An 18,381-nucleotide genomic window follows, 5' to 3' on the forward strand; every position below is an offset into this window, starting at 1 on the left:
ATTCAGCTGCTGTCAAGCAGTACCCCCAGGTCCCTCTCTGCCTGGCTGCTCTCCAGCCACTCCAACCCCAACCTGTAGCACTGCCTGGGGTTGTTGCTCCCTCAGCTGTTCCCCGTAAGACTTGTGTTCAAGGTTCTCCACCAGCTGAGCTGCTCTTCTAATGCTCCAGGGAAGAGCCAGATGGAGGAAAGGTGGAGTCTGAGCTGTTGGAAGCTATACCAGGTGTGAGGAGCCGTTGTTGGTGACAGAAGGCAGGCTGGCCCAGCGCTCATTTTCCAGTTCCTCCATCACTTGGTTCATTGCACTCTTGAGCCAGGTGTCCACGGACACTCCGATCTGCTTCAGTAGGTCCAGGCGAGCTTCTGCCTTCAGCTTGATGATCTGAGGGGACAGACAGGCACAAGTCACAATCTTTTACTCTTCTCAAGGCTATCTTTCACTCCTTGACACCATTCAAAAAGGACTCTGGTGGATGAGAATCATAGAGCCATAGAACTGTCAGGGTTGGAAGGGACTTCAAGGATCATCCAGTTCCAGCCCCCCTGCCATGGACATGGACACCTCACACCAGAGCAGGTTGCTCAGAGCCACATCCAGCCTGGCCTTAAAAACCTCCAGGCATGAGGCTTCCCTTTTGAGGTCCCTTCCAGCCCCTTACATTCTGTGATTCTGTGAGACTTTAGGCTGGCTTTCCATTCATGTATTCATCAGAATGGTTTGAGCTGCAACAGATCTTTAAGATGACTGAGTCCAGTCATTTTTCTAATGGTGGGTGAGATTATACAATAGAGTAGAACAGAACAGAATAGAGTAGCATAGCATAGCATAGCATAGCATAGCATAGCATAGCATAGCATAGCATAGCATAGCATAGCATAGAATAGAAGGAGAGGTTTGGAGAGGTTCAGTTCGGAGAGAGGAGAGGGGAGGAGAGGAGAGGGAGAGGGAGAGGGAGAGGGAGAGGGAGAGGGAGAGGGAGAGGGAGAGGGAGAGGGAGAGGGAGAGGGAGAGGGAGAGGGAGAGGGAGAGGGAGAGGGAGAGGGAGAGGGAGAGGGAGAGGGAGAGGGAGAGGGAGAGGGAGAGGGAGAGGGAGAGGGAGAGGGAGAGGGAGAGGGAGAGGGAGAGGGAGAGGAGAGAAATCAGCCAGGTTGGAAAAGACCTTCAAGATCATCAAGTCCAACCTATCACCCAACACCATCTAAGCAACACCATCAAAGTGCAAAACACTTCACAGCATTTCTAAAATCTAAAGACCTCTTCTTCATGGGCTGCAGACCCTGGGTGCCCTTTATCAGCTGCTGCTTGAACTGGATGTGACCCCCAAATAAATCCAAGGCCATCCACACAAAGCCACCAACCCCCACCCCCCGAAAGGAGGCTGTTTTCCATCAGCACCTGCCAGAGATCACAGGAAGCTCATTTGTTATGGAAACAGAACATCTTAATAATTGCAGAATGAAATAAATATCACACTTGATGAGTTTGGTCTTTAAAAACAGAAGGAAAAATGTAGGTTTCCTGACAGCTGGGTTCACTTCAGCATCCTGGCAGCGTTTCTGGCTGACAGAGCGAAGGCTTTAACAAACCCATGGCAAACCACCACCCTGAGCCAAATTAGTTAACCATCTAAACAGAGGGAGTGGAAAGAGTAGCAAGAAGGAATGCAGAACTTGAAGGAAAGCAAAGTAGAATGCCAAGGATGACATCAAGGATTGTGTGTGTGGGGAGGGGGCAAAAAACCGGAGGGCATTTACATTCAGTCCAGTTGGAAGAAGCTCTGAGCAACCTTCTCCAGTTGATGATGTCCCTGCTGACTGCAGGGGCTGTAACCAGATGATCGTTAAGGTCCTTTCCAACCCAAGCAATTCTATGATTCTATGATCTGTTTCCTGGGCTGATCCCCAGCAGTGTGGGCAGCAGGGTCAGGGAGGGGATTCTGCCCCTCTGCTGTGCTCTGCTCAGACCCCACCTGCAGTGCTGGGGCAGCTCTGGAGGCCTCAGCACAGCACAGACAGGAGCAGGGCTAGAGGAGGCCACAGCCATGGTGGAAGAAGAAAGAGAAGCTGTGAGGATGCTGAAGGGGCTGGAACATCTGTGTGGTGAGGAAAGGCTGAGCCCTGGGTCTGTTTGGTCTGGAGAGGAGAAGGATGAGAGGAGATCTGAGGCCAGGCTGGGGGAGTTGGGGTTGTTCATCCTGGAGAAGAGAAGGCTCCAGGGAGACCTTCTGGTGGCCTTGCAGAACTTGAAGGGGCTGAGACGAAAGATGGGGAGGGACAATTAGCAGGGCCGTTGTGATAGGACAAGGGCCGATGGTTTGAAACTAAAAGAGGGAGACTCAGACTAGATAGATGGAAGACATTTTTCACATTGAGTGTAGTGAGACCCTGCCCAGAGAGGTGGGAGATGCCTTATCCCTGGAACCATTCCAGGTCAGGTTGTTTGGGGCTCTGAGCAACCTGCTCTAGCTGGGGATGTCCCTGCTGGCTGCAGGGGAATTGGAACTAGATGACCTTAAAAGGTCTCTTCCAATCCAAGCCATCCTGTGATTCTATGATCATATGGCAGATGCTCATCAGAGCACAAAAATCAAGGGATTGACTGGAAATCACTGATGGAGGCAACAGCAGCAACCCCCTGAACCACCCTGGAGATTTTCCTCCATTTCCTTTCACAGCATTGCTCAGTCTTGGCAAGGTACTCTGCAAGCAGCCAAGTTCCATCTTCTTTCTCACTATTACACAGGGATTAGAATCATAGAATGGTAAGGGTTGGGAAGGACCTCTGGAGATCATCCAGTCCAAACTCCCTGCCAAAGCAGATCACCTAGGGCAGGTCACACAGGAACACATCCAGATGGGGCTTGAGAGTCTCCAGAGAAGGAGACTCCACAACCTCTCTGGGCAGCCTGCTCCAGGGCTCCAGCACCCTCACAGCAAACAAGTTCCTCCTCATGTTGAGGTGTAACCTCCTGGGTTCCACTTTGTCTTCACTGTCCCTTGTCCTATCACAGGACACCACTGGAAAGAGCCTGGCCCCTTCCTCTTGACACCCACCCCTCAGTTATAGACACTGATCAGATCTCCTCTCATCCTTCTCTCCAGACTAAACTGACCCAAGGCTCAGCCTTTCCTCATCACACAGATGTTCCAGCCCCTTCAGCATCCTCACAGCTTCTTTTGGACACTCCTCAGCAGATTCCTGCCTTGGAGTCCAGAACTGGACACAATACTCCAGCTGTGTTCTCACCAGGACAGAGTAGAGGGGGAGGAGAACCTCCCTTGACCTGCTGGCCTTGACCTCTTTTTAATGCACCCCAGGATGCCATTGGTCTTGCTGGCCCCAAGGGCACATTGCTGTCCTGTCCACCAGGGCTCCAAGGTCCATCTCTGTGGAGCTTCCTTTCAGCAGAAGCACCTCCCTTCAGCATCATGGCTGGTACTGACAGACAAGTTATTGTCAGCAGTGGGAAATCAAAGAAAACCAAGAAAAGCAGCTGGCTCTGAGGAAAGAACTGGAAGGAAGCAGTCTCTGCAAGAAGGCACATCCAGTGCAGCGAGGTGCAGTCAGCTGCTGCTGCCTGGGGTTTTATCTCTCTCATGCATCCTTCCCAAAGACCAAAGTCTGTCTTGAGCTGAAATGCTCCTGGTATTGTTCTTGTTCTGGACATGCTGTGACACTTAATTCTTAGCTTGCTGTGAAGAAGTGCAGTCAGGATATAAATCAGTATAGAATCAGAGAATTGTTTGGGTTGGAAAGGACCTCTAGGATGGAGGCCAACCTTCAACCCAACTCCACCATGGCCATCAAACCATGGCCCCAAGTGGACGTGGCCACAGGTTTCTTAACATTTCCAGGGATGGGGACTCCACCACATCCATGGGCAGCCTCTTCCAATCCCTGACCACTCTTGCAGCAAAGAAATTTTTGTTCATCTCTAACCCTTTCCTGGCACAATTTCAGGCCATTTCCTCTCATTCTATCACCTGATCCTAGGCAGAAGAGACCAACCTGCATCTCACTGGAACCTGCTGTAGAGAGGGAGCTGCAGAGAGCAATGAGGACTCCCCTCAGCCTCCTTTTCTCCAGGGTCAACACCCCCAGTTCCCTCAGCTGCTGCTCCCCAGCCCTGTTCTCCACACCCTTCCCCAGCTTTGGTGCTCTTCCCTGGACCTGCTCCAGCACCTTAATGTCTTAACTGTGATTCAGCTGGACCTCCAAAGATGGATCCATCTTCATCTGAAATCTATTTGTGAATGTGAGCATAAAGGTGCTTCAAACAATGAATCTGCTTCTGAGAAGGACTGTCAGCTCCATTTAGAGGAGATGTGATGGAGATGAGTTGGTAGAGTCCAATCTAGTGTGTGAAACATATCTCTGCACACAGAGCCTCTCCCACCTCATTAGGAATGGAAGGTTGAAGGATCAGACAGGTTTGAAGAGTATTTCCCACGGGAAAAGCCCCTTAAGACAAGTGAAATTTCCACTTCTCCATGCAAGAGGTCTTCAGGTGAATGATTAACACATTCTGCAAACACTGTGCAGAAAGCCAAGGGAAAGAGGAACAGAGTCCAGGCTATTAATATGCATCACACTGCTTCAAGTAGGATCCTGGAAAACACTGACTTTAGAAGCTCAAAGAGGGATCCAGACACCAGCACTGACATTTAAAGGCAGATCCTTGCAATAGGATGAAGGAGAATGGATTGAAGTTGGAAGAGGGAAGATTGAGACTGGAGATTAGGAAGAAATTCTTTCCAGTGAGGGTGGGGAGACACTGGAACAGGTTGCTCAGGGAGGTTGTGGATGCCTCCTCCCTGGAGGTGCTCAAGGCCAGGATGGATGAGGCCTTGAGCAAGCTGGGCTGGTGGGAGGTGTCCCTGCCCATGGCAGGGGGGTTGGAACTGGATAAGCTTTGAGGTTCACGATCATAGAATCACAGTATCACCAAGGTTGGAAGAGACCTCAAAGATCATCAAGTCCAACCTTTCACCACAGACCCCATGACTAAACCATGGCTCCAAGTGCCACATCCAATCCCCTCTTGAACACCTCCAGGGATGGTGACTCCACCACCTCCCTGGGCAGCACATTCCAACAGCTAACAACTCTCTCAGTGAAGAACTTTCTCCTCACCTCCAGCCTAAACGTCCCCTGGTGCAGCTTGAGACTGTGTCCTCTTGTTCTGGTGCTGCTTGCCTGAGAGAAGAGACCAACCCCTTCCTGGCTACAACCTCCCTTCAGGTAGTTGTAGACAGCAATGAGGTCTCCCCTGAGCCTCCTCTTCTCCAGGCTAAACAACCCCAGCTCCCTCAGCCTCTCCTCACAGGGCTGTGCTCAAGGCCTCTCCCCAGCCTTGTTGCCCTTCTCTGGACACATTCAAGTGTCTCAATGTCCTTCTTAAACTGAGGGGCCCGGAACTGGACACAGTACTCAAGGTTCCTTCCAACCCAACCCATTCTATGCATCTATGAACTCAACTGCAGCATCAAGCACCTTCTGAAAACTTTCTAAGTCTGCATGGCCCAAAGCCCCAACCCCCAAATCTGTAATTATTTACCCAAGCAGCACCTATGAGAAGGGCTGGAATCAGAAGTGTGAGGAGTTTTGAGTTCCAGGGTGAGTGCAAAAACCATTTTATCCCTTTATTGGTCTAAGAGAATCAACCCCTCTCACTGAGCTGTTACTCTGCCTCTCCTTCTATTAGTTTGTGTATCTTTAAAGCTCTAAGAAGGTGGAAATAATAATGATGACAATTTCAATTAATCATTAATCTCCTCTATGGGGAAGTTTGGTGGAGGAGCACTTGTCACACTGAGAAGTGGGTTTCTTGCTCTATCAGGTTAAACAGCAACCACACTTTGAAGCCACAGATGTCAGCAGAGAAGGGTAGCACAAAGAAAAAAACAATCTATAGGTATGGAAGGGAGGGAAGGTATGCAGGGAAGGGATCTGTCCAGAGGCACCTTGAAAGGCTAGAGAGCTGTACCCAAGCCAACCTCATGAGGTTCAAAGAGGTTCTGCATCTGGGTCAGGGCAATCCCAAGCACTGATATAAGCTAGGCAGGGACTGGCTGGAGAGCAGCCCTGAAGAAAAAGCCTTGGGCGTGCTGGGGGAGGAGAAGCTCAACAGGAGCCAGCAGGGAGCACTTGCAGCCCAGAGAGCCAACCACAGTCTGGGCTGCAGCAAGAGAAGTGTGGCCAGCAGGGCCAGGGAGGGGATTCTGCCCCTCTGCTCCACTCTGCTGAGACCACACCTGGAGCACTGTGTCCAGTTCTGGAGCCTCTGTGCCAGGAAGGATCTGGAGGTGCTGGAAGGTGTCCAGAGCAGGGCCACGAGGAGGAGCAGAGGGCTGGAGCTGCTCTGCTATGGAGACAGACTGAGAGCGCTGGGGTTGTGCAGTCTGGAGAAGAGAAGGCTCTGAAGGGATCTTCTTGTGGCCTTGCAGTATCTGCAGGGGGCTACAGGAAAGCTGGGGAGGGACTTTTGAGGGGTGTCAGGGAGTGATAGGATTAGGGGGAATGAAGGATCCAAGCTGGAGGAGGGTAGATTGAGATTGGATGTGAGGAAGAAGTTCTTCCCCATGAGGGTGGTGAGACACTGGCACAGGCTGCCCAGGGAGGTGGTTGAATGCCCACCCCTGGAGGTGTTTAAAAGATGCAGAGATGTGGTGCTGAGGGATGTGGTTTGGCACCAGGCTTGCTACGGTTAGAGACTGGTTGGACTTGATGATCTTTGTCTCTTTTCCACCCAAAATGACTCTGTGATGTAAGATTTTGAACAAAAGCACTTTCTAACCACATCTGCTATGAAAGAAGGGCAGGTGAGTGGCTCTACATCACCCTGCACTGGTCTGGATGAAGATCCAAATGTACCTACAGCTTCCAGCATCATGTTGGAGCATGGACAGCTCCAGCCTTGACATCTGTAGTGTGAGAACAACTAAGTCAAAGTGAATTGGCTCCTGTGGGTTTGACTTGTGCCAGTGGTAGGGCAGGGATGGGTTGCTGGTTCTGGTAGCCACATCATCTGTGCATTGGGTTTTGTGGAGCTCTGATGGATTGACTTAATGCAGGTCTCAGTGGAAGCTATCTACTTCAGCTTGCTAATGAGAAGCTTCCCATATCATCAAGCTAACGAGCTGAGGGGCCTCCATGTGCAGATACCTACGCACTTGGGGAGTCAAGCAGCTGTCCACTGATTTGTCTTTACATTCTCCTATGAGGCCAGGCTGAGAGAGTTGGGGTTGTTCAGCCTGGAGAAGAGAAGGCTCCAGGGAGACCTTCTGGTGGGGTTTTGGTGCTTAAATCACTGAGAAGAAAGCTGGGGAGAGACTTTTGAGCAGGGCCTGTGGTGACAGGACATGGGGGAAAGGTTTGGAACTCAAAGAGGGAGATTCAGACTGGAGAGAAGGGAGAAATGTTTGACACTGAGGGTGGTGAGAGCCTGTCCCAGGTTGCCCAGAGGTGGGAGATGCCCATCCCTGGAACCATTCCAGGTGAGATTTAGGGCTCTGAGCAACCTGCTGTAGCTGGGGATGTCCCTGTTGACTACAGGGGGGGTTGGACTGGATGACTTTGAAACTTCCCTTCCAACCCAAAGCTATCTGTGACTCTGACATTAAATGATGAGAACCTTCCCTCTGCCTCCAACCAGAGCTGCCTAGGCCATGGTCAGTCTGGTTGTTTGGCTGCTTCACCTCCTTATGCAATTCCCAATGAGCTTCAGTTATGCAACAGGAGGAAACCTTACTCCAGGCAAGCGCTAAACTTCGGTAGCTGCTGAGTGCTTGCCCTCCCTCACCCATGCTGTTTGCACAGACTTGTTAGCTCAAATAATCAAGCAGCTCCAAGACCCTTGAGTCTCCTTGCCAAAGGTCAGAGCAGAGCTTTTAATTCAAGGTGCTCAGGAAATCCAGGGTCTTCCCCCCTCTCTTTATTTACACGCTCAGTGAGCTGAATATTCAACAAAATGCCTCTTCCAAGCCACAAATGTTTTGAATTTCATTCCACTGCAGGCAAGCCATAAAAGTTCTTAATGAGATTAGGTCAGGCCTGCACTTGAAAGATGCAGAGTGCTGTTTACAAGCATTTATCTTTCATTTTTATCTAAATAATTACAGCAGGGTTGTTAACAGCTTCCTACCTACATGGAAGGAACAAAACCCCAGCAAAAAGCAGGCAGGAGGAGCCCTTTCTTCTACTTCTCACCCAGGGAAAGCTATATAGGAAAGAACAGCCCCAGGGAGCAGTACAGGTTGGGGATTGAGCTGCTGGAGAGCAGTGAAGAGGAAAAGGACCTGGGGGTCCTGGTGGATGGGAGGTTGACCATGAGCCAGCAATGTGCTCCTGTGGCCAAGAAGGTCAAAGCCATCCTGGGGTGGATTAGAAGCGTTGTGGTCAGTAGGTCCAGAGAGGTTCTCCTCCCCCTCTGCTCTGCCCTGGTGAGGCCACACCTGGAATATTGTGTCCAGTTCTGGGCCTCTCAGCTCAAGAAGAACCTCAGGGAACTGCTTGGAAGAGTCCAGAACAGAGTCATGAAAATGCTGAAGGCAGTGGAACATCTTCCTTGTGAGGAGAGCCTGAGGGAGCTGAGGAATCTGTAGCTTGGAGAGGAGGAGCCTGAGAGGTGAGCTCATTGCTGTTGATAAAGATGTGCAGGGTGAGTGCCATGAGGCTGGAGCCAGGCTCTGCTGGGTGATGCCCAATGCCAGCACAAGAGGCACTGGGTGGAAGTTGAGGCATGGGAAGTTCCATGGAAATAGGAGGAAAAATTTGTTTTCCCTGTGAGTGTGACAGAAGACTGGAACAGGCTGCCTAGGGGGGTTGTGGAGTCTCTGTCTCTATAGATACTCAAGACCCCCCTGGATGTGTTCCTGTGTGACCTGCCCTAGGTGCTCCTGCTCTGGCAGGGGGTTGGACTGGATGATCTTTGGAGGTCCCTACCAGCCTCTAACACTCTGTGATTCTGTGAATGGGGACAATGTTTTAGCAGGGTTTGTTGTGACAGGACAAGGGATGATGGGTTTAAAGCAAAAAAACATTCCAAAACCCCCAGGAGATTTAGATTTAGAGAGAAATCTGATGAGAGTGGTGAAACATTGGCCCAGGATGCCAGGGAAGTTACTCTAATTTTAGAAGCAGGGCATGAAATGGATTTAAAATGAGAGTGTGCAAACTTCAGGTTTGTTCAGAGAGGTGGGAGATGTCCCATCCTTAGAGACATTCCAAGTCAGGTTGGATGTGGCTCTGAGCAACCTGCTCTACTTGAAGATGAGTAGGAGCAGATGACCTTGAAAGGTCCCTTCCTACCCAAACCATTCCATGATCGTTTGCATTCCAGTTGAAGAAGAGACAGGACAAGAGGAAGCAGCCTCAAGTTACACCAGAGGAGGTTCAGGTTGTTCAATCTGGAGAAGAGAAGACTCCAGGGAGACCTTAGAGCTACCTTCCAGTACCTGAAGGAGAGCCGGGGAGGGACTTTTGACAAGGGATTGGAGTGATAGGACATGGGGGGAATGGATTGAAGCTGGAAAGGGGAGATTGAGACTGGGGATTAGGAGGAAATTCTTGACAGTGAGGGTGGGGAGACACTGGAACAGGCTGCCCAGGGAGGCTGTGGATGTCTTCTGCCTGGGGGTGTTCAAGGCCAGGCTGGATGAGGCCTTGAGCAGCTGAGGCTAGTTCCCTGGGCATGGTGTGGAGACTGCAGTAGATGATCTCTGAGGTCCCTTCCAACCTGAGCCACTCAGTGATTCTATGCTATCTTACCACTGATTTCAAAGCCATCAGCCACCCACCAAGTTTACAGTCTTCTGGGTGGTTCCTGCTTCTCTGAGCTGCTCTTTGGCTTTAGCTGATGGTGGGTTCTAAGAAGATGAAAGGAAAACAACTCCCAAGGTTTTTAGCCCCTAAACCCTTTATCTGTTTCTTCACATACCTCTGGTTGCTCTACATGGAAGAAGACACAGTTTTGTTTATTTACTGTTCCAGGCTTAATTAAGGAAAAGCTTCAGACCTACAGCTTGCAGAAGATAAACAACTGCATTTGGAAGGCATGGAAATCCAAGGCAGCAAGAACACATTCCACCCTTGCTCTCTGTACCCAAGAAGAAAAGGGCTTGTAGGAAACCAAACAGCCCTTTGTCCATGCTCAGGGAGGTTGTTGGGGAGGAGAACCTCTCTGCCCCACTCACCACTCTCCTTCTAATCCACCCCAGATGTCACTGGCCTCCTTTGCCACAAGGGCACATTGCTGGCTCACAGGCATCCTTCTGTCCACCAGGATCCCCAGGTCCCTCTCGTCAGTCCCCAGCCCACAATGGTCCATGGAGTTGCTCTTCCCCAGAAGCCAGACTCTATCCTTGCCCTTGTTGTATTTCATTCAGTTCCTCCCTGCCCAGCTTTCCAGCCTGTCCAGGTCTTGCTGGATGGTAGCACAGCCTGAGGGGGTGCCAGCCACTCCTCCCAGCTTGGTGCCATCAGCAAACTTGCTGGCAGTGCCCTCTCTGCCCTCATCCAGGTCATTGATGAATAGAAACAGCACTGGTCCCAGCACTGACCTGGCCAGGGATGAAACAACCTACAACCCAACACTATTTCTGCATCAACCAGGGCCCCAGTTAATAGATGACATTTTCCAAGGCATCCCTGAGGATGGGTGGGATTACTGCAACCAGTTCTGGAGCCCCCGGCAGAAAAAAGATCTGGAGGTACTGGAACATGTCCAGAGAATGCCCATGAGGGTGAGCAGAGGGCTGGAGCTCCTCTCCTACGAGGACAGACTGAGAGAGTTGGGGTTGTGCAGTCTGGAGAAGAGAAGGCTCTGAGGAGACCTTCGTGTGGCCTTCTAGTATCTGCAGGGGGCTACAGGAAAGCTGGGGAGGGACTTCTGAGGGTGTCAGGGAGGGATAGGACTGGGGGGAATGGAGCAAAACTAGAAGTGGGAAGATACAGATTGGATGTGAGGAAGAAGTTCTTCCCCATGAGGGTGGTGAGACACTGGCACAGGTTGCCTCATGGAAGCCTCATGCCTGGAGGTTTTGAAGGCCAGGCTGGATGTGGCTCTGGGCAACCTGCTCTGGTGTGAGGTGACCCTGCCCATGGCAGGGGGCTTGGAACTGGCTGATCCTTGAGGTCCCTTCCAACCCTGAGAATCAGTGATCCTATGTTCCTGCAGCTCTTGCAGCAGAGGTAGTTCATTTATATGCTAAATATTCCATGTGGAGCTGAATCCAACACCAGGGCTGAGGTGCAGTGAAGGGGAAAGGAAAAGAGACTGCCACAGATAAGAGGACTCAAGAGTGAATGCCAAGGTTAAGAAAGCAGAGGTGAGGCTTTTAATGGAGGAGGGGCCACCTAGGGAGCTCCAGATGAGTTTTCCCAAGCTCAAGCATATGAAAACATGAAAAGATTTCTAAACAGAGAAGGCAGCTGGGGGTGAGGGTGGGGGAAGGAGGTGGGGAGTAGATAAGGCTGGGATGGGAGCAGTTTGTGGGGTTTCAGAAGGGATACTGGGATTGAATGGAAGTTGCCAGTTTGGGTTGGAAGGGATGTTCCAAGGTCATCCAGTCCAATCCCCCTGCAGTCAGCAGGGTCACCTGCAACTAGTGGAAGGTGCAACAAGTGCAGGGGATGGAAAGCAGCACTGAGGAAAAGGCCTTGGGGGTGCTGGGGGGGGAGAAGCTGGCCAGGAGCAGGCAGTGTGAGCTTGCAGCACAGAAGGCCAAGGGCAGCCTGGGCTGCAGCCAAAGCAGCACTGGCAGCAGAGCCAGAGAGGTGATTCTGCCACTTTGCTCTGCTCTGGGGAGACCTCACCTGGAGTGCTGTGTGCAGGTCTGGAGCCCTCAGCACAGGAAGGACCTGGAGCTGCTGGAGCAGGTCCAGAGGAGGGCCAGGGAAATGCTCAGGGGGTTGGAGCAGCTCTGCTCTGAGGCCAGGCTGAGGGAGCTGGGGGTGTTCAGCCTGGAGAAGAGAAGGCTCTGGGGAGACCTAAGAGCAGCCTGCCAGTACCTGAAGGGGGCCTATGAGAAGGATGGAGAGAGACCATTCCCAACGGTCTGCAGGGACAGGACAAGAGGCAATGGTTTCAAACCAGCCAGATCAGATTTAGATTGGATGTAAGGAACAAGTTCTTTACCATGAGGGTGGTGGAACACTGGAACAGGTTGCCCAGGGAGGTGGTTGGGGCCCCATGCCTGGAGATATTCAAGGTGAGGCTGGTGAGGGCTCTGGGCAACCTGATCTAGCTGAGGATGTCCCTGCTGACTGCGGGGGGGGTTTGGACTGGATGACTTTTGAAGGTCCCTTCAACCCAACCCACTCTGTGAGTCTATGCTGGTAATGAAGCCTGGGTCTTCACATAGCAAACCATGTTGTGAATCATCCAGAGACAACAGGCTGAGCAGCAGCTGGACTTCTGAAGGGGGGCTACTGGAAAGCTGGAGAGGGACTGTCTACAAAGTCCTGTAGTGACAGGATGAATGGTGATGGCTTCAAACTGGAAAAAGCCAGACTGAGATGAGATATGAGGAAGAAATTCTTCCCCAGGAGGGTGGTGAGGCACTGGAACAGGTTGCCCAGGGCAGCTGTGTAAGCTCCAACCTTGGATGTCAAAGGCAGGTTGGATGAGGCCTTGAGCAACCTGGTCTAGTTGATTATGTCCCTGTCCATGGCAGGGGGCTGGAACTAGATGATTACTGCTTAGTGGGCATGGTGGTGTTGGGTTGATTGTACAACTTGATGATCTTATAAGTGTTTTCCACCTTAATGATTCTGTGGGAAAGGCCTTCAAGATCATCAAATCCAACCATCATCCAACTCTACTAGAGCTTCTACTACACCATGGCATACAATCATAGAATGGTTTGGGTTGGAAGGCACCATCTAGTTCCAAACCCTTTGTCATGGGCAGGGACACCTTCCACTAGCTCAGGTTGCTCAAGGCTTCCTCCAACCTGGCCTTGGATACCTCCAGGGAGGAGGCATCCACGATCTTCAAGACCACTCCAACCCAAACCTTTTTGTGATTCTGTGATTCTGTTCCCTCACTAAGCTGCTTGTCACCAAGAAGAGTTCAATTCTCCTGCTCTGTGGACACTGGTGACATTTTTCCAGGCCAGTCCTCATTCTGCCTGGCTGGAAAGGCCTAAACCTCCTGCAGAGCTCCTATCAAGCAGGCATCTGCTTACTTAGCAGAGCTTTGCCAAGCATGTGCTTCCTGAGCAAATCCACAAATGGCAGCAAGTGACATTTGAGAAATTCAACTTCTTTTTTGAGGGGGATGGGAGGTTGGTAACCTCATTCCACTTTCCTGAGCAGAAGGAATGAGCTTGTTTCACAGTGCATATGAGCAGAGCATGACACCACTCCTGCAGCTGAGAGGTTCAAGTGCAAGAAGACACAAAGAGCAGGAGGCTGAGACACAGCCAGGTCTGCCTGACTGCAGTAGCATCACCATTCACAGATTACAGGATGTTGGGGGTTGGAAGGGACCTCCAAACATCATCAGGTCCAACCCCCCTGCCAGAGCAGGAGCATAGAATCCAGCACAGGTCACACAGGAACACATCCAGATGGGGCTTGAAAGTCTCCAGAGAAGGAGACTCCACAACCTCTCTGGGCAGCCTGTTCCAGAGCTCTGTGACCCTCCCAGTGAAGAAGTTCCTCCTCATGTTGAGGTGGAACCTCCTGTGCTGCAGTTTCCATCCATTGCCCCTTGTCCTATCCCAGGGTGCAACTGAGCAGAGCCTGTCCCCTCCCTCCTCACCCCCAGCCCTCAGATATTGATAGACATTTATAAATCCCCTCTCAGCCTTCTCCTCTCCAGACTAACCACCCCCAGGGCTCTCAGCCTCTCCTCACCAGGCAGTGCTCCAGGTCCCTTCAGCATCCTGGTAGCCCTCCCTTGGACTCTCTCCAGCAGATCCCTCCTGAACTGGGGAGCCCAGAACTGGATGCAATATTCCAGGTGAGGTCTCAGCAGGGCAGAGTGGAGGGGGAGGAGAACCTCCCTGGATCTGCTGGCCACACTCTGCTGAATGCAGGATCCCAGGATCCCATTGGCCTTCTTGGCCACCAGGGCACATTGCTGGCCCATGCAGAACTTGGTGCCCACCAGGACTCCCAGGTCCTTCTGCACAGGGCTGCTCTCCAGCAGATCACCTCCCAGCCTGTCCTGCTGCAGTTTATTCTTCCTTCCCAGCTGCAGGACTCTGCACTTCTCCTTGCTGAACCTCATGAGGCTCCTCTCTGCCCAGCTCTCAGTCTGTCCAAGTCTCCCTGAAGACAGAAGAGGAGCTCAGCCAAAGACAACTTTTAGCACAGCAGAGGAATAAATATTTACAGCCAAAGCAGAGGAGGTGGGGGGGGAGGGAGAAGACAGCCCTCCACTGACAATTAAAGCTGGACCTGTGCTTCTGAGCTCATCAAACGAAGGAAACTACACCATAATGAGTCTTAATCAAATCTGATCTGCTACAAACACTCTCCTGAGAGCTGTAGATAGCCTAATGATGAGACAAAATGCAGCCCCTTCTAATTAAGTGGAAATAGGATTAATTGCTGTGGAGGTCCCAAGACTTTCCTGCAGTACAGACCTGAGTACCAGAGGGAAATCTTCCACCATCATTGAGAGAAGATGATGTCAGCCCTGGGACCCAACTATGCTGCTTGGTGAGCCTCACACTGGGCCATCAGAGTATTTAGTGTGATAGAGACTAAATCAGATGAGAGGAAGAAGTCAATTAACCCAACAGCAAGCTGAAAGAATCAGAGAATCATAGAATGCTCTGGGTTGGAAGGGATCTCCAAAGGTCCAAACCCCTCTGCACTCAGCAGGGACATCCTAAACTAGCTCAGGTTGCCCAGAGCCCTATCCAGCCTCACCTTGAATATCTCCAGGCATGGGGCCACAACCACCTCCCTGGGCAGCCTCATGATGCAGAACTTGTTCCTCACATCCAATCTAAATCTCCTCTGCTCTAGCTTGAAGCCATTGCTTCTTGTCCTGTCCCTGCAGGCCTTTGGGAGCAGTCTCTCTCCATCCTTCTTGTAGCCCCCTTCAGGTACTGGAAGACTCTAAAGAAGGTTTGGGGAAACCAAGGAAATAGCTTCAACTTTTCTTGGCTCTTCTTTCTGTACCACAGATCAGTGGAGATCAGTAAATTTTTGTCTCCAAGGGTTAAAAGGCAAAATAAAAGAATGAAAAGGTGATTGGGACTGGTCTACATGGATTCATCAAGGAGAAATGATGGAGGAGATGAGGGAGAGGGAGAAGAAGAGAGAGGGAGAGGAAGAGGGAGAGGGGTTAGGGGGATGGGGAAGGGGGAGAGGGAAGGGAGGGAGAGGAAGAGGGGGAAGGGAGAGGGAGGAAGAGGGGGAGGGGGAGGAAAAGGGGGAAGAGAAGGAAAAGGAGGAGGGGGAGGAAAAGGAGGAGGGGGAGGAAAAGGAGGAGGGGGAGGAAAAGGAGGAGGGGGAGGAAAAGGAGGAGGGGGAGGAAAAGGAGGAGGGGGAGGAAAAGGAGGAGGGGGAGGAAAAGGAGGAGGGGGAGGAAAAGGAGGAGGGGGAGGAAAAGGAGGAGGGGGAGGAAAAGGAGGAGGGGGAGGAAAAGGAGGAGGGGGAGGAAAAGGAGGAGGGGGAGGAAAAGGAGGAGGGGGAGGAAAAGGAGGAGGGGGAGGAAAAGGAGGAGGGGGAGGAAAAGGAGGAGGGGGAGGAAAAGGAGGAGGGGGAGGAAAAGGAGGAGGGGGAGGGGAAGGGAGAGGGGGAGGGGGAGGGGAAGGGAGAGGGGAAGGGAGAGGGGGGGGGGAGGGGAAGGGAGAGGGGGAGGGGGAGGATGTCATCTACCTTGGCTTCAGCAAGGCTTCTGACACTAGCTCCCAGAGCATCCTCCTAAGGAAGCGTAGGGAGGGTGGGTCAGATGAAATGGGTGAAGAAGTGGCTGAAGGACAGAGCTCAGAGGGTTGTGATCAATGGTGTAGGGCCTAGCTGGAGGCCAGAGGTGCTCCCCAGGAGTCAGTACTGGGCCTGGTCTTGCTCAACATATCCATCAATACCCAGGTTGAAGGGACAGAGTGGAGCCTCAGCCAGTTTGCTGATGACACCAAACTGGGAGAAGTGGTGACGCCCTGCCAGGCTGTGCTGTCAGCTGTGAGACCTGGCCAGGCCAGAGAGCTGGCTGGCTGGAGAGGAAGCTCACAATTCTATGATTCTGTGATAACTACAGATTTCTAATGCCCACAAACACTTCAGTTCCAGACTCATTTCACCTGTGGCTTTTACAATGTTCTCACCTGAAAACCTTTCCTCTGCACCTCCCTGCCCTGATTTTATCCCTTGCTGCTGTTCTTTTCTCTCCCAGTCTCATGCTCTCTGTCCTTGCATAGTGAATCATTTACATCCTCAACTACTTTGGAGAACAATCTGTGGGAGGGTGGTGGAACACTGGAATAGGTTGCCCAGGGAGATGTTTGAGGTCCCATCCCTGGAGATATTCAAGGTGAGGCTGGACAGGGCTCTGGGCAACCTGAGCTAGCTGAGGATGTCCCTGCTGGCTGCAGGGAGGGGTTGGACTGGATGACCTTTGGAGGTCCCTTCCAAGCCAGACCATTCTGTGATTCCATGGAATTAATAACTCCAAAGAAAAGCTTCATGCCTTTGAAACGCTTTGGGTTTGGTTTCAAATGAGAGCCCAACCACACCAGCAGCAGGAATATTTTCACTCTGAATTTTCTAACCTCTTGAACTGTGAAGCACATCCTTAATTCAAGCAGCTCCTCTGAACATCTAAGCAGCAGGAGAAGCACTTCACTGCAACAATTACTCTTGCTCTACAGTTTTAATTAAGCAATTCACTCAGCTGAAAACTAATAAATGAGTTCCTCTTGCCTGCAAGAAGCTTATTTGAATCACTGGCCAGGAAAACAGTTGACTTCTACCCACCCAACAGTGGCAGTCAAGTATGGAGCTAGTTTGGCACTTCCTGAGTCTTTCTCAACCCACAGCTGGTCTCATAGAGCTCTGCAACCTTTCCAGAAGCCCCTCAGAGTATAAAAAGGAAGAGAAACAAAGATTGCTCAAGGATATGATAGAAAATATTGCTCAGGAATCTCTCTGGTCAGGGGATTCTGCCCCTCTGCTCTGCTGAGACCCCACCTGCAGCACTGCCTCCAGTGCTCCCCCAGCACAAGGAGGACATGGAGCTGTTGGACTAAGTCCAGAGGAGGCCATGAAGATGATCAGAGGGCTGGAGAACCTCCCCTATGGGGACAGGCTGAGAGAGTTGGGGCTGTTCAGCCATGAAAAGAGGAGGCTCCAGGGAGGCCTTATTGTAAGCCCCTTCCAGTACCTGAAGGGGCTTACAGGAGAGCTGGAGAGGGACTTCTGATAAGGGCTTAGAGTGACAGGATGAGAGGGAATGGATTGAAGCTGGAAAGGGGAGATTGAGACTGGAGATGAGGAAGAAATTCTTTGCAGTGAGGGTGGGGAGACACTGGAACAGGTTGCCCAGGGAGGCTGTGGATGCCTCCTCCCTGGAGCTGTTCAAGGCCAGGTTGGAGGAGGACTTGAGCAACCTGGGCTGGTGGGAGGTGTCCCTGCCCATGGCAGGGGGATTAGAACCAGATGATCTGTAGGAGATGGGTTGTTTTTGGATAGCTTTGGAACAGCTGTGCTTTGCCCTTGGAGATAGGAGTGCACACCTTATCAGTAACTGAGAGAAAGAAAGAGGGACATGTAGGGGAAGATTTGCCCTTGCTTGAGTTAGAGTAGAGTAGAATAGAATTAGAATGGAATAGGAATAGGAATAGGAATAGGAATAGGATTATTCAGGTTGGAAAAGACCTTTGAGATCATCAAGTCCAACCTATCATCCAACAGCATCTCATCAACTAAACCATGGCACCAAACACCCCATCCAGTCTCTTCCTAAACACCTCCAGTGATGGTGACTCCACCACCTCCCTGGGCAGCACATCCCAATGGCCAGTCTCTCTTTCTATGAAGAGCTTCCTCCTCACATCCAGCCTAAACCTCCCCTGGCACAGCTTGAGACTGTGTCCTCTTGTTCTGTCACAGGTTGCCTGGGAGAAGAGACCAACCCCAGCTGGCTACAACCTCCTTTCAGGTAGATGTAGAGAGCAATAAGGTCTCCCCTGAGGCTCCTCTTCTCCAGGCTAAGCAACCCCAGCTCCCTCAGCCTCTCCTCACAGGGCTGTGCTCCAGACCCCTCCCCAGCTTTGTTGCCCTTCTCTGGACACCTTTCAGCAACTCAACTTTTAGAACACCTCCAGGGATGGTGACTCCACCACATTTCAACTCTTTCCCTACTGACATGACAAATTAGTGTGGACAGCAAACCCCAAGAGAACAGAAGGAAAAGCACTTCAG

At 51.5% G+C, this 18,381-nt stretch overlaps 1 protein-coding gene across 2 annotated transcripts in view; it reads right to left on the reverse strand.

The window, feature by feature from the left end:
- The window catches only part of FCHSD2 (FCH and double SH3 domains 2), a 241,138-nt gene that overhangs the window by 25,947 nt on the left and 196,810 nt on the right, over positions 1 to 18,381 (reverse strand). For both annotated transcript variants that reach the window (XM_068139183.1, XM_068139192.1), the window contains one exon: positions 220 to 381. In XM_068139183.1, the coding sequence (XP_067995284.1) occupies positions 220 to 381 (162 nt within the window). The remainder of the gene's footprint in view (positions 1 to 219; positions 382 to 18,381) is intronic.

The sequence above is a fragment of the Melanerpes formicivorus genome, unplaced genomic scaffold (assembly GCF_026170545.1).
Source record: "Melanerpes formicivorus ecotype bairdi unplaced genomic scaffold, bMelFor1.0.p_v2 SCAF_1, whole genome shotgun sequence".
In the NCBI taxonomy this organism is placed as follows: Eukaryota; Metazoa; Chordata; class Aves; order Piciformes; family Picidae; genus Melanerpes; species Melanerpes formicivorus.